At 43.4% G+C, this 12,472-nt stretch overlaps 1 protein-coding gene across 1 annotated transcript; it reads right to left on the minus strand.

The window, feature by feature from the left end:
• Positions 1 to 5,891: 5,891 nt before the first annotated feature.
• LOC141627734 (uncharacterized) lies at positions 5,892 to 9,749 on the minus strand. The gene is made up of 6 exons (XM_074440958.1): positions 9,581 to 9,749; positions 8,752 to 9,014; positions 8,440 to 8,700; positions 7,890 to 8,337; positions 6,927 to 7,795; positions 5,892 to 6,827 (listed from the first exon to the last, which is right to left on the minus strand). Exons 1-6 carry the CDS (start codon positions 9,747 to 9,749, stop codon positions 5,892 to 5,894), a joined length of 2,946 nt encoding a protein of 981 aa, XP_074297059.1.
• Positions 9,750 to 12,472: the final 2,723 nt, after the last annotated feature.

Raw genomic sequence — 12,472 nt, forward strand, 5'->3', positions numbered from 1 at the left:
TTGTATTGAATGCCGGCCGGGATAGCTCTCTGCCCATTTGATGAGCCTGCCGGATTGCTCAAATTTTTCCAATGCTTTCTCCAATGGTTGGTCGGTTAAGACCGTCACGGGATGTGCGTCGAAGTAAGGTTTCAATTTTCTTGCGGCAACGACGACGGCAAAGGCTGCTTTTTCAATCAGCGGGTAATTCCTTTCGGCGGGCAACAATGTATGGCTGAAAAAGTAGATTGGGTGTTGCTGTTTGTCTTCTTCTCTTATGATCACGGCACTGACCGTGGCCGAGGTAACTGCTATGTATAGATATAGCGTCTCCCCCAGCATCGGCCTAGACAGGGTTGGGAGAGTTTGAAATGAGCTTTCAGTTGCATGAAAGCGGTGCTCTGTTCCTCCCCCCAGCTGAAGTCCTTATTTCCCTTCAACACTTTGAAGAATGGGGTGCTCTTGTCGGTTGACCGAGAGATAAAACGGGCAAGAGCCGCCATCCTCCCGGTCAACATCATAACCTCTTTTCGATTCCTCGGCTCCGGCAGGTCCAGGATTGCTTGGACTTTCTCTGGATTGGCATCAATTTCCCTGGCGCTGACAAGCACGCCGAGGAACTTACCTGACCGGACACCGAAGTTGCATTTCATTGGGTTAAGTTTCATCTTGTATTTCCTCAGTGAACAAAATGTCTCATGTAAATCGGCTAAGTGTTCGCTGTCAGACTTGCTTTTTACAATAGCATCGTTGACGTAAGCCTCAATGTTTCGCCCTTTTTGATTTTGGAATACTTTGTCCACCAGTCTTGTGTAAGTTGCGCCGGCGTTCTTCAAACCGAACGACATCATTTTATACATGTATGTGCCGTTACCGGTGATGAATGCGCATTTAGGCATGTCTTCTTCGGCCATGGTCTTTTCGGATGAACAGCCACACCGGGACTGAGACATGATGATACCCTGAGAAGGCATCCAGCAGGCTCAGCATAGTGTAGCCTGCCGTGGTGTCGATTAAACTATCTATTCGAGGCAAGGGATAGCAATCTTTGGGGCACGCTTTATTAAGATTGGTAAAATCTACACACATCCTCCACGCCCCCGATGATTTCTTCACCATTACAACATTAGCTAACCACTCAGGATAAGTACAAGGCATGATAAAGCCCGCCGCTAGTAATTTATCTACCTCGGCTTTGATGGCTTCGTCTTTCTCGGAGGAGTTCCTCATCTTCCGCTTGACAGGGCGAGCGGTGGAGAGTACGTTCACTTGTGAACAATTACCTCCCGCTCACGCCGGCATCTCGGGCCGCCGAGTAAGCGAAGACGTCTTTGTTCTTCCTCAGCAGGTCTAGGAGAGCGGCCCCGAATTTTGGCTCCAGGTTGACACCGACAATTCACGGTGCGCCCTGGGTCAATTTCCACTTCTTCGGTCTCCGCTCCTTCGACCATGCCGACAGTGGCATCCATGAGGTCGCCCTCCTGTTGTAAGGATGGGCTTTTCCCCTTCTCTGACTTCTTCGCCACTTTGAGGGATTGTATGTTGCACCCTCTGGCAGATATCTGGACATTGACTACTTCGTCTTTTTCGTCCTTTGAGATGAGCTTATGCGCTTCCCCCCGGTCCGAGACATAGATCAGTGTCAGGGCCCGGATGGACATTACTGCATCGGCCTCGCTCAGAGTGACTCGGCCTATGAGAACGTTGTAGGCGGACGAGCCGTCAATGACCACGAACTCAGATAGGACATTCTTAGCCGCATTCCCCTCGCCGAACATCACCGGCAGTCTGATTGACCCCAGGGGTACCAGGCCGGCCCCGGAAAAACTGTACAATGGATTGGTGCAGGGGCTCAAGTCCTCAATCTTCAGACCGAGATTGAGAAAGCACTCCCTGAACATAATGTTCGTGTAGGCGCCTGTGTCAATCAGGCACCTCTTGACCAGTGGTTGGCTATGTCCAAGTGGACTACAAGTGGGTCGCTGTGCGGGCGATGACTCCCTCGTAGTCCTTCTTCCCAATAGTCATATCGGGGATGTTGGAAGCGGGGATCGCTGTTTTGGGCACAAAGTTGATGGCCTGATATAGCTCGTTCAGGTGCCGTTTGTGCCCATGAGCGGACCCACCGTTCTCGTTGCCCCCGATGACAACATGGATTACTCCTATCCGTTCAAAGACGGATTTTTATTTGAGCCGCCGGTATTAGTCTTTTGGCCTCCGCAACATATTTGCCGAGGCTCCCCTTCCGGATCGGCTCTTCAAAGGCATTCTTCGGATGCCTGCTTGTCGATTAAGTGACCGGTGTGGCCGTGGTACTCACAGTACTGGCTCGTGTCACCGTCCCCCCTCGCCCTGGGAGGCCTTTCCCACTTCTGACCCTCGTTCTTGCTCAGGGAGAAGACCTCGGCAGCAGATACGACCAGGGGGGTGTGACCATTGTACCGCTTTTGGTAGTACGGTCCCGAACTCCCCGCCCCGCCGAGTTCTCCGTTTCCCCGGCGGATTTGTCGACCGTGACCTATTAGTGTCACGGCGTCCTTCATCCGGGTTGTCCTCCCGGCGCTCTTTCTCTCTCGAGTGCCCGGCCTCGGGGGCCTACCCGTGTTTTGTGATAGTCCTCCACCTTTATGGCTTGGTCGGCCATCTTCCCGGCGAGTCTAGGTTCGAGCCTCCGCACTTGATGAGCTTGTTTTTGAAGTCTCCCCTCGGGAGGCCTTTCATCGCGCGAAGGCCGCCACTGTTTTGCTCACTCACGAATCTGCTGAACCTTGGCGTCGAACCTCTTCACATAACTTCGAGAGACTCGCCTCCCTCTGTCGATAGTCGAGATCCGATGTCTCGACGCCCTCCTCTTATTGCAAGAATATTTGGGCCAAAATGTGTCCCTTAGGTTGGCATAACAAAGATACCGACCCATCGGGTAGCCCCTTGTACCAACTTTGTGCCATCCCATGCAGAGTCGTTGGGAAGACTCGGCACCAAACCTCATCAGGTTGCTCCCATACCGACATGTAAGACTCGAAAGCCTCGGCGTGGTCGGTTGGGTCGCCTTCTCCTTTGTATGATATGGGTGGCAACTTTAGCTTAGTCGGCACCAGACCTCTAGGACATAGGCATCGAGGGGTGTCGACCACGTGTCGAATGACACGCGGCGATCGGCTCCTCGCATCCTTAGTCCGGCTCCTCTCCCCGTGGCGGAAGGGCTTCTTCTCCGACTCGTGAGTCGGGCTTCTTCTCCGACTCGGTGAGTCGGACTTCTTCTCCGACTCGGTGAGTCGGACTTCTTCTCCGACTCGGTGAGTCGGACTTCTTTCACTCCTCCGGGCGAGCCTCGTCGGTCTGCCGCCGCGACATCGTCCTCCCGCGAGTGCGAAGGGACTCAGTCTACCACCGCACTCTGGGCTCCCCCCTGCGTTTTGACATGGTCGCTTCCTCCAATGCTTCGTTCAAGTTTCTCGGAGTCACTTTTTGGACCCTGATCTCCTGTGGGGGTGCCGCCGCTCTTGTCGTTGTGACAGTGTGAGTCGGCGTGCTACCCATTAGGTCCAGGAGTAGTTTCAGTTTAGCTGCATCAACCACATGTCCCATGATAGTGATTTGGTCGGCGGGCAGCGGTGTATCTTGTTCCTTCGGCATCCCGTTCGTCGTATCAGTGATACGGCCGGTGGGGGACTGCCCGATCTCAGAGTTGTGGAATGTGTCATCTTGGTAGAATTCAGTTTCCACAAGCACCGTTTCTGGTTGTTTCGACATCTTCTTAGCTCGTTGGGTGGGTTTTGTTTTTTTTTTTTTGTAAGGGATTTGACTAGCTTCTAGTATCTATCCCCACAGACGGCGCCAATTGTTCCGGGTATTATTCCGAAGCAGTTATTTGTTACCACTAGTGGCTTGTAGAATGACGTCTTTGATTTAATCCTCCTTTCGGTCTCCTGAAACAATGAACAAACTGAGGGCTCGGCTTTGGCCGAGCGTACTCACTCCGACGCTCAAGTCAGTGAACTTAAAGAGATAAGTTGTGTGTTACTTGGCGAAGTATATATTGTAGAGAGATAAGAAAGATATTACCAGATTATGAGGTGTTTTAAGTTAGATTGTGGATCCTTTCCTCAAAGAGGGTTGAGGAGTATTTATAGACTTTCACCTTTTGTCACGTAGTGGCCAAGTGGCCAAGTGGCTAGCAGGTGGAAAGACTGATCTACCCTCGGCCGAGGGACCCATGGCAGGCCGGCGGGCCCTGTTGACTCCATGCCGAGGGGTCTTGGATATGAGTACGCGGATATGTGCCCCGGCTGGCTAGTTGTCCCAGCCGAGGCACAAGAGACAAAAGCCGACAGTCGCGCTTGCTAGGGTCAATTTCTAAGTCGTTGACTTGCTGTGGATATCTTTGACCTTGCTCAATATGTTGACTCGGTCAGCGGGTGCAGAATATGCCCCATCACTTGTATATATATAAAGTAGGAACTTTTCGAGCGATATTAGAGAGTCCAACTTTTTTAGAAATTCTAACAAGAGTAGATTTCGAAAAAAATTAAAAAAAATTATCCTAATAAAAATAGATTTCTTAGTATTTAAAAAAATTTTAAAAAAATTATCCTAATATAAGTAGATAAAATATATTTTAATAAAATTATCCTAATATAAGTAGTTTTAAATTATCAAATATATAATAGAAATTCATTATAGTTCAAGTTAACGTATTTATTTTCCCCCACTTGTGGTCTCATACATTTTTAATTTGTATTCTCGCATCAAAATTCAAGAAGCTGGCGGATAAAAGATGAATTTATTTTATTAAAGTGTTATGTGAAGATGATGTAGTGTAATTTTACGTAGTTACACGAAATATAATGATAGGTCTATTTTATATATTTAGTTTAACTCCCTATTTTAGCTCGTTTTATTTGATTATTGCATTTCTATTAGTGTATTTCTGAGCTAATTCCGTGTTCTAGGTGTTTTGCTTTTATTCGTCTCATTTTCTAGAAAAAGAAGCCTTTGGTAGCTTTTTCTCGTCAAATTAGCAATCACCCAAGTTCACGAGGCTAATGAGAGCAAGTCTTGACCATGGAACGGTGTTTTGGGAAGAATAAGGGCATTTTGGGAAGAATTGGAAAATCCCGTGCATGAAACCAACTTTGGTTGATGTACAAGTAAAGAAATGAAGCCCAAGTAAAAGCCCAAGTGAAGTTAAGAGCATGCATTGGATCCCATTTGACCCCTAAGATGCATTAGTCGGACCTATGATTGAGCAAGCATTGGATTCCGCATCATCATTATGGAAGGAGTTAAGATGGAATTAAGAAGCGAATCAAAATCACCACGACCCAGATTGGGGTTACCCTCTTCTATGTTTTTTATGTTTCACCCCTTATTCCTATATAAAGGGTATTGAAGCCGTCATTTAGGACACACTTTTTTCATACACTTTAGTCTTAGTTTTCAGAATAATTTAGCTCTCCTTTAGTATTTCCATATTGTTCAAAACATTTATTTTAAGCATTTCAAGTTATATACAAGTTACATTTCAAGTTATTTCCATTTACTATCTTGTTCTTCATTTCCACGTTCCTTTTCTATTGTTAAGGTAATTCTATTTTTAGTACTTATTTCATTCCATTATCATCATGTTTATTATATAATATGTCATTAGTTTAGTTTTCAATATGTGTGAGTAGTTTATTTTGTCTGGGGATTATGGGAGACATGCATAAGTAGTACTTGTAGATATTGAATTAGGATGCTATAATATCGATTAAAAGTTTCTATCACATGCTTGTATTGTTTGCTAGTCTTTTATATTTGATCACTATCTTATTTTTTTTTTTTGATGAAATGTAAGAATTCCATTAAGCTCAAACAAGGCTATTACAACCTACCTTTTAACATACAAACAATTTATGAGAACAAGAGTTCTACTTACACAAATCAGTACTAGACAACCACATCCTATCCCTACCCAGAATGGAGTTGCTAAATACATTAATCCTCAACTTAACAACCTGGTAAACATGTTTACAAACAAAATCAGGGTGTCCAAGGATCTGCTCACATCTTACTCTATTCCTTTTCTTCCATATGAAGTAGTAACAGGCCATAAAGGAGCAAATGAGAATACCCTTCTTAACCTGTGACCACGCTTGCTGCCAAATCCATTGCAAAATATCTCCAGTAGGTAAAGATACCTTACAACGTTGTGCCATCCCCATAAGGATACGCTTGCTGTAGACACACTCCTCAAACAGGTGCTGATGAGTCTCAGAAGCACTGCCACATAGCAAACACAAGTCATCCTGACAGATACCCAGAGCAAACAGTTTCTCTTTAACCTGCATTGCCTTCCTTACCAACAGCCAGCCCAAGAATCTGTGCTTAGGCACAGTCCAGTGATGCCATATATACTGATGCCAAGTCACAACCTGAGAACGAGGTCTTAAGATATCATACCCACTACTGATAGTATAGCCCCTAGTATCAAGAGACCAAGAACCATGAGAATAGCCAGAGATAAGTTTATCTTTAACACGACAAACATTTTTCCAACCCCAGCTAACATCTCCCCTGGGAGTATAATCATGCCAATTCTCATGTTTTAAATACACCTGATTAATCCACTTCACCCATAGCTTATCAGGGCTGCAATACACCCACCAGACTAACTTTCCAACTGCAGCAACATTCCAAATTATGCTATTCTTGACTCCTAACCCACCTTCTTGTCTTGGAGAGCACACATTATCCCAACTAACTAAGGGAACTCTCATAAAATCCACTTTGCCATCCCACAAAAAATTCCTACAGAGAGCATTAATCCTCCTCAGAATTCCTTTAGGTATGATAAAGATGCTCATCTAGTAGTTATACAAAGTTGTAAGAACTGAATTGACCAATACAAGCCTTCCAGCATAGGATAAATGTCTTGTGCCAAACTTTGTAATATTCTCAATCACCTTTTCAACTAAAACCTGACCTTGATCTTTGTTCAGTCTACCTGCAGTAATAGGAACACCCAAGTATTTAAAAGGGAGTTCACCTTCATGGAACCCAGAGACAAGTAGAATTTCCTCTTTCACCCAAGCTGGAACCCCTCTGAAATAAGCACTAGTTTTAGGAGGGCTCATTTGCAGACCTGAAGCTTTAGAAAAGGTGGCAAAGGCTCTTAAAAGAATCATGATTGAACCCACATCCCCTTTACTAAACAGGAGCAAATCATCAGCAAACATCAAATGTGTTAATTTAAGCTTACCACACATAGGGTGAAACTTGAAAGGCATATTGGCAGACACAAAAGCTAAAACCCTACTAAGATACTCCATAGCAACAGTGAAGAGTAAAGGAGACAAGGGATCCCCTTGCCTAAGACCCTTTTTCCCCTTAAAGAAGCCAAAGATACCACCATTGAGTACTAAGGAGTAACTGGCACTTTTCACACACTCCATCAGAAGATCAATAAACTGAGCAGGAAAATTTAAAGCACCCAACATTTGTTCCAAAAACTCCCAACTGACAGAGTCATATGCTTTCTTTAGGTCCACCTTCAAAAGGAATCTAGGAAAGATAGCTTTTCTATTATAAAGTCTTACTATATCCTGACAGATTAAAATGTTTTCCATAATGCTCCTCCCCTTGACAAAGCCTCCTTGATTGTCACTAATAATATCAGGAAAAACCTCAGAGAGTCTGTTACATAACAACTTAGCAATGCACTTATACAACACATTGCAGCAAGAAATGGGCCTGAATTGGGTAACATTCTGAGGTAAAGCACATTTAGGAACCAGAGTAATGAGAGTGTGGTTCAGCTGCTTTAACAACTTTCCTGAATGGAAAAAAATCCTGAATTGCAGAGCACACTGAATCCCCCACCACTTCCCAGGAATCTTTAAAGAAGGCACTCGAGTAGCCATCAGGGCCTGCAGCCTTGTGACTTGGAATGGAGAACATAACCTGCTTAATCTCTTCCTTAGACACTGGAGCAAGGAGGACTGTATGATAAGAACTAGTGCATCCCTTCCCCAATTGGACAACAGAAGAGCTTATATTCAAAACAGGTTCAGCAGTACCAAGGAGCTGTTCATATAACTCCAGGAAAGCCCCCTGGATAGACTTAGGATCATCACAACATTTGCCCTTAAGATTCTCAATTCTAATAACCTTATTCCTGGATTGCTTGCCTTTAATGATATTGTGGAAATATTTGGTGTTATCATCCCCCATATCCACCCAGATAGCCTTAGATTTTTGAAGTAAGAAGTCAGCACAAGCCTTCTCCAGGAACTTAAAACTATCAAGAGCCTCTCTTTCTTGATTCAGAAGTACAGGATTTAAAGGATCATCTCTGAGCTTTTGCTTAATAAAATCCTAATTCATAGAAGCCCTAGCTTTTTTGTTAACCACATCATCAAAATTCTCTTTGTTTAATTGCTTCAAAGGCCATTTAAGAGCTTTTAATTTCTTGACAACCTGAAACATAGGAGTACCAGGGATAGTCTGGTTCCAGACCTGATGAACACAATCTTTAAACTCCACAGCCTGACTCCAAATATTATAGTATTTAAAAGCCCTCCTAGGTTTCTCCAAATCATTCTGAACTTGAACAACACAAGGAGTGTGATCAAAGACCCCCTCAGAATAGAAATGAGTATAAGCAAGAGGATTGTCTTTCAGCCACTCATCATTGACCAATAATCTATCAAGTCTACTGAAAACCCTTGAGGCAGGCTCCTGTTTGTTATTTCAAGTGAAAAACGACCCAATTGCAGAACAATCAGTTACTCCACACTCATTAACACACTGCTGAAAATCATCCAGTTCTTCAAAAGTAGAATTACCACCCAACCTTTCAGAAGGGACCAACACAGTATTGAAATCTCCACAAATAATCCAAGGACCCTTAAATTTGCTATTGAAAGGTATAAGTTTTGCCCAGAGATCTTTCCTCTTAGTAACATCATTAAAAGCATATATCATGGTGACATAGAACTTATAGCTAGTACTCAGATCCCTTACCTCCATGTGAATAAACTGAGCTCCATAGTCTAGGAAATTAACATAGTACATAGAGGGGTTCCAAAGTACCCAAATACGGCCTCCCTTATGATAGGCAGTATTAGTGGAAAGACATCAGTTTGTACAGATATTAGCTCTGATACTATTTAGGGCTTGCTTGGATTGAGGGTAATAGAAGGGGAATGAATAAGGGAGTAATATGTGAGGTGTATTTCCCATGTTTGGTATGTAGGTAATTATTCACCTCCTGGAATTATTACCCTTGTGAAGGAGTAATACATTACCCACCCTCCCCCCTGGGTAATGATTAAGGGAGTAAAAGATCTACTCAGTAATCATTACTCTTATGCCAAACATATCATCAATGAACTCATTACGCCACTAATTAATTTCTCCAGTAATAATCGCCCAATAAAACTTACCCCCTTAATAATTCCATGGATTCCAGGCAAGCCCTTAGAGACAAAGGTTTAACCTTTGTCTTAAGGAGACCAAATAATCCAACCTGATGTTGATGGAGAAACCATTTAATCGTATTTTGCTTGGTTGGACTATTCAATCCCCTAATGTTCCAAAATCCAAAATTATGCATTACCCCCAAGAGGAGGTAACACACTACCAGTTACACCAATGCCAGCTTTAGGAGTCATATTATTAAGAGATTCCAAAAGATTAGAGTTACCCAATTTACCAGAACTCTGACCATGATCTAACAACTCCTGTCTACTTAGTCTTATAATCTTCTTTGCAGGGGTATTCACCATGTGGTATTTTCCATTCCTAGACCAAGACACCTGAAACTGGTTTGGGTTTTCCACTGGGGAGGTATAAACAACACCAGAGGGACTATCCTTTGGCTCCTCCTATTCAGGTATAGCAGGCTGGGCAGCCACAGGAATACCAGTCTTCTTTTGTTGTGCCTTTGGTCTCCACTGCTTCTGACCTTCCTTAGGTCCAGTTGCTTTCTGAGACTGTGGTGGTGGGGATTTCCTACAGTTAGCAGCCTCATGCCCAACTCCTTGACATTTTTTTTTGCAAAGAACAGGCTTCCACTCACACTCCACCGTAATAATAACCACAACCCCATCCTCATCTAAAAATTTAACAGACGCAGGGATGGCCTTACCAAATGGCACTTCAATCATGACACGGGCAAAACCCAGACGAGTTTTGTCCTTAGTTGCATCATCACATTGAATAAACTTTCCCAACAAACCAGCAAGTTTAGGTAAAGACTTACCCCAATATTTCAGAGGCAAATTCATAAACCGAACCCATACTGGTACATCCTTGACATCAGATTTCACCAACTCCACATCCGCACTCCAGGGCTTGACAATAAGCGGCTTATTGTCAAATAAGAAATGACCTTGCTGCAAGACTCTATCTTTGGCCTGACTAGAGGTGAACCTAACCAGAAAAACTCCATTAGGAAGAAAGGACACCTTATCTATAGGTAAATGTGCCCAAATCCTCCTAATAAAACCATCTACCACCTCCACATGCGGGTTAGCACCCAAGACGAAGCAATAGACCGAATTCTTCCTGAATTCAAGCTCCTCTTTAACATCTTCTTGTGTGAATTGCAATAGTTCAGCAAGTTCTTCTTCAATCACCGTTAAAGGACTCTTGCCTTTCCTCTTTCGCTGAACTACCCATTCCTGCTCTTCAGGGGCAATGGAATCCAAATCATAAGGCGCAATTCCCACAACTTCATTGACACTCTTTGTTTTTTCCCACATCAGCACTTCCAGGTCCCCCCGCCACCACAGGACCAACCGTAGAAGAAGATGCGGCATTATTAGAAGCTTTTGTTTGTTTTGAGTTTGTAGTAACAGAGATCAGAGGGGGGAATTGTTCAACGTTTGAACAATCGATTGACATTTTTAGGGTTTAGGGTTTTTGTTTATGTTTTTTTGGGATTTTTTCAGATATCACACACACACTCTCTCTCTCTCTCTCTCTTTATCTCTTCATTTCGATCACTATCTTAGATTTGTTAATTCACCTTTAAAAGTCGAGAGGCACGAAATTGAATTTGTAACACCCCCTCATACCAAGGTACCTTACCAAGGACTACCCTAGCATGAGAGGTTGTTACCATCTCAGTTGCCCGAGGTTAGTATATCAAAAGAAACAATCCAAACAACTTTATTAAAGTATGAAGAGTTTAACGATTACATAAATCTCAACCCAACTCAAAAGAAAAGTTTAAGAAACTCAATACAACTGAAATCAAAGACAGCTAAACTCGTAACAGCGAAAGCTAGACTCGAAGTGATGACTCCCCATGAGTGTCCCAAAGCTACACATCTGCATTACCTATCATAATCTGCTCACCATCCCCGAACGGATCACCGCAGGTTTTACAAAACAACAACAATGGGGTCAGTACCGTTCAATCAATATAAGACAACAAACAATACAACCAGCTGATCATCCTCCATCCCCGGTCTCCCGATCTCACACAGTAACCGACTACACACCAAAGTGTATAGCCCTGCCAGATTACCCATCGCAACAGTAATCCTCGCCGCCATGGTGACCGCACCCATCCCCACCTAGTCCAGCTCATCAACGAGCGACTAGAAATCCCTGTCCCTTAATGTGCACATCCCCTCCCGTGACGGGTTCCACGGAGGGCAAACTAGGGTGTGAAGCCACTCCCGCAAGTGACTCCACCACAATCACACACACAGCATCACAGCTGTCACAACACCACAACCGTCACCGCACAACCACACCAATACCGTCACCAAAACATCCAACCTCCGATGATCAGCAGATAACAATAATTATAAAACATATGCAATCTCAATCAATTAACAGTACTGAGTAGGAGAAACCCTACCTTTTCGCAATCCAAGCACACACAAGCAATCAATTATGATCCTTCACATATCCATCACCTACATAACATAATTATGTATAATTACCACCTACTCAATCAATTAATCATGCACATAACCTAGACTCATCGTAACTTAATAGGAATATCAACTTAAAGAACAAACACGACTTTTCCTGATTTTCCAGCACATGGCAGATTCGGTATAAAATGCATAACTAATTCCAGACAATTATAATTGATGCAAGGCCAATTGAATTAGAACCCCATGAGTCTTAGCTACAAATTATATCTAACGTGGTTTTCTCAAATTCCAAATTTATCAAGGGTTTTCAGACTGATTTCCAAAAACTGACAGAAACCATAGCATAAAAAGTATTGATTCATAAAACGAGTTTAAAACATTATTTTTCAGTATTTCCAATTCCTATTGTCATCTAGACTCCACAAAGATGATGTATGAAAAAGCCCCATAACTGAATCAACATAAAAATTAGGGTTTCAAATCATTTTCGACAACCAACTCAGATTCGCGGACTTTTCAGCGACATGTTCATAAATAAATCACCTAGGACAAACCATAAAGAATTTAACTACGAGATTTTATATGTATAAACTAGACATCAAATAAACAGGACT

The sequence above is a fragment of the Silene latifolia genome, chromosome Y (genome assembly GCF_048544455.1).
Source record: "Silene latifolia isolate original U9 population chromosome Y, ASM4854445v1, whole genome shotgun sequence".
In the NCBI taxonomy this organism is placed as follows: domain Eukaryota; kingdom Viridiplantae; phylum Streptophyta; class Magnoliopsida; order Caryophyllales; family Caryophyllaceae; genus Silene; species Silene latifolia.

Coding starts and splice junctions, on each gene's coding strand:
- LOC141627734 (XM_074440958.1), bottom strand. CDS start 9,749: ATGGTGAATACCCCTGCAAAGAAGATTATAAGACTAAGTAGACAGGAG. Junction 9,015..9,580: donor TGTGTTACCTCCTCTTGGGG/GTAATGCATAAT, acceptor TTAATTTCCTAG/ACTATGGAGCTCAGTTTATT. Junction 8,338..8,439: donor CTGGTACTCCTATGTTTCAG/GTTGTCAAGAAA, acceptor TCTATGAATTAG/GATTTTATTAAGCAAAAGCT.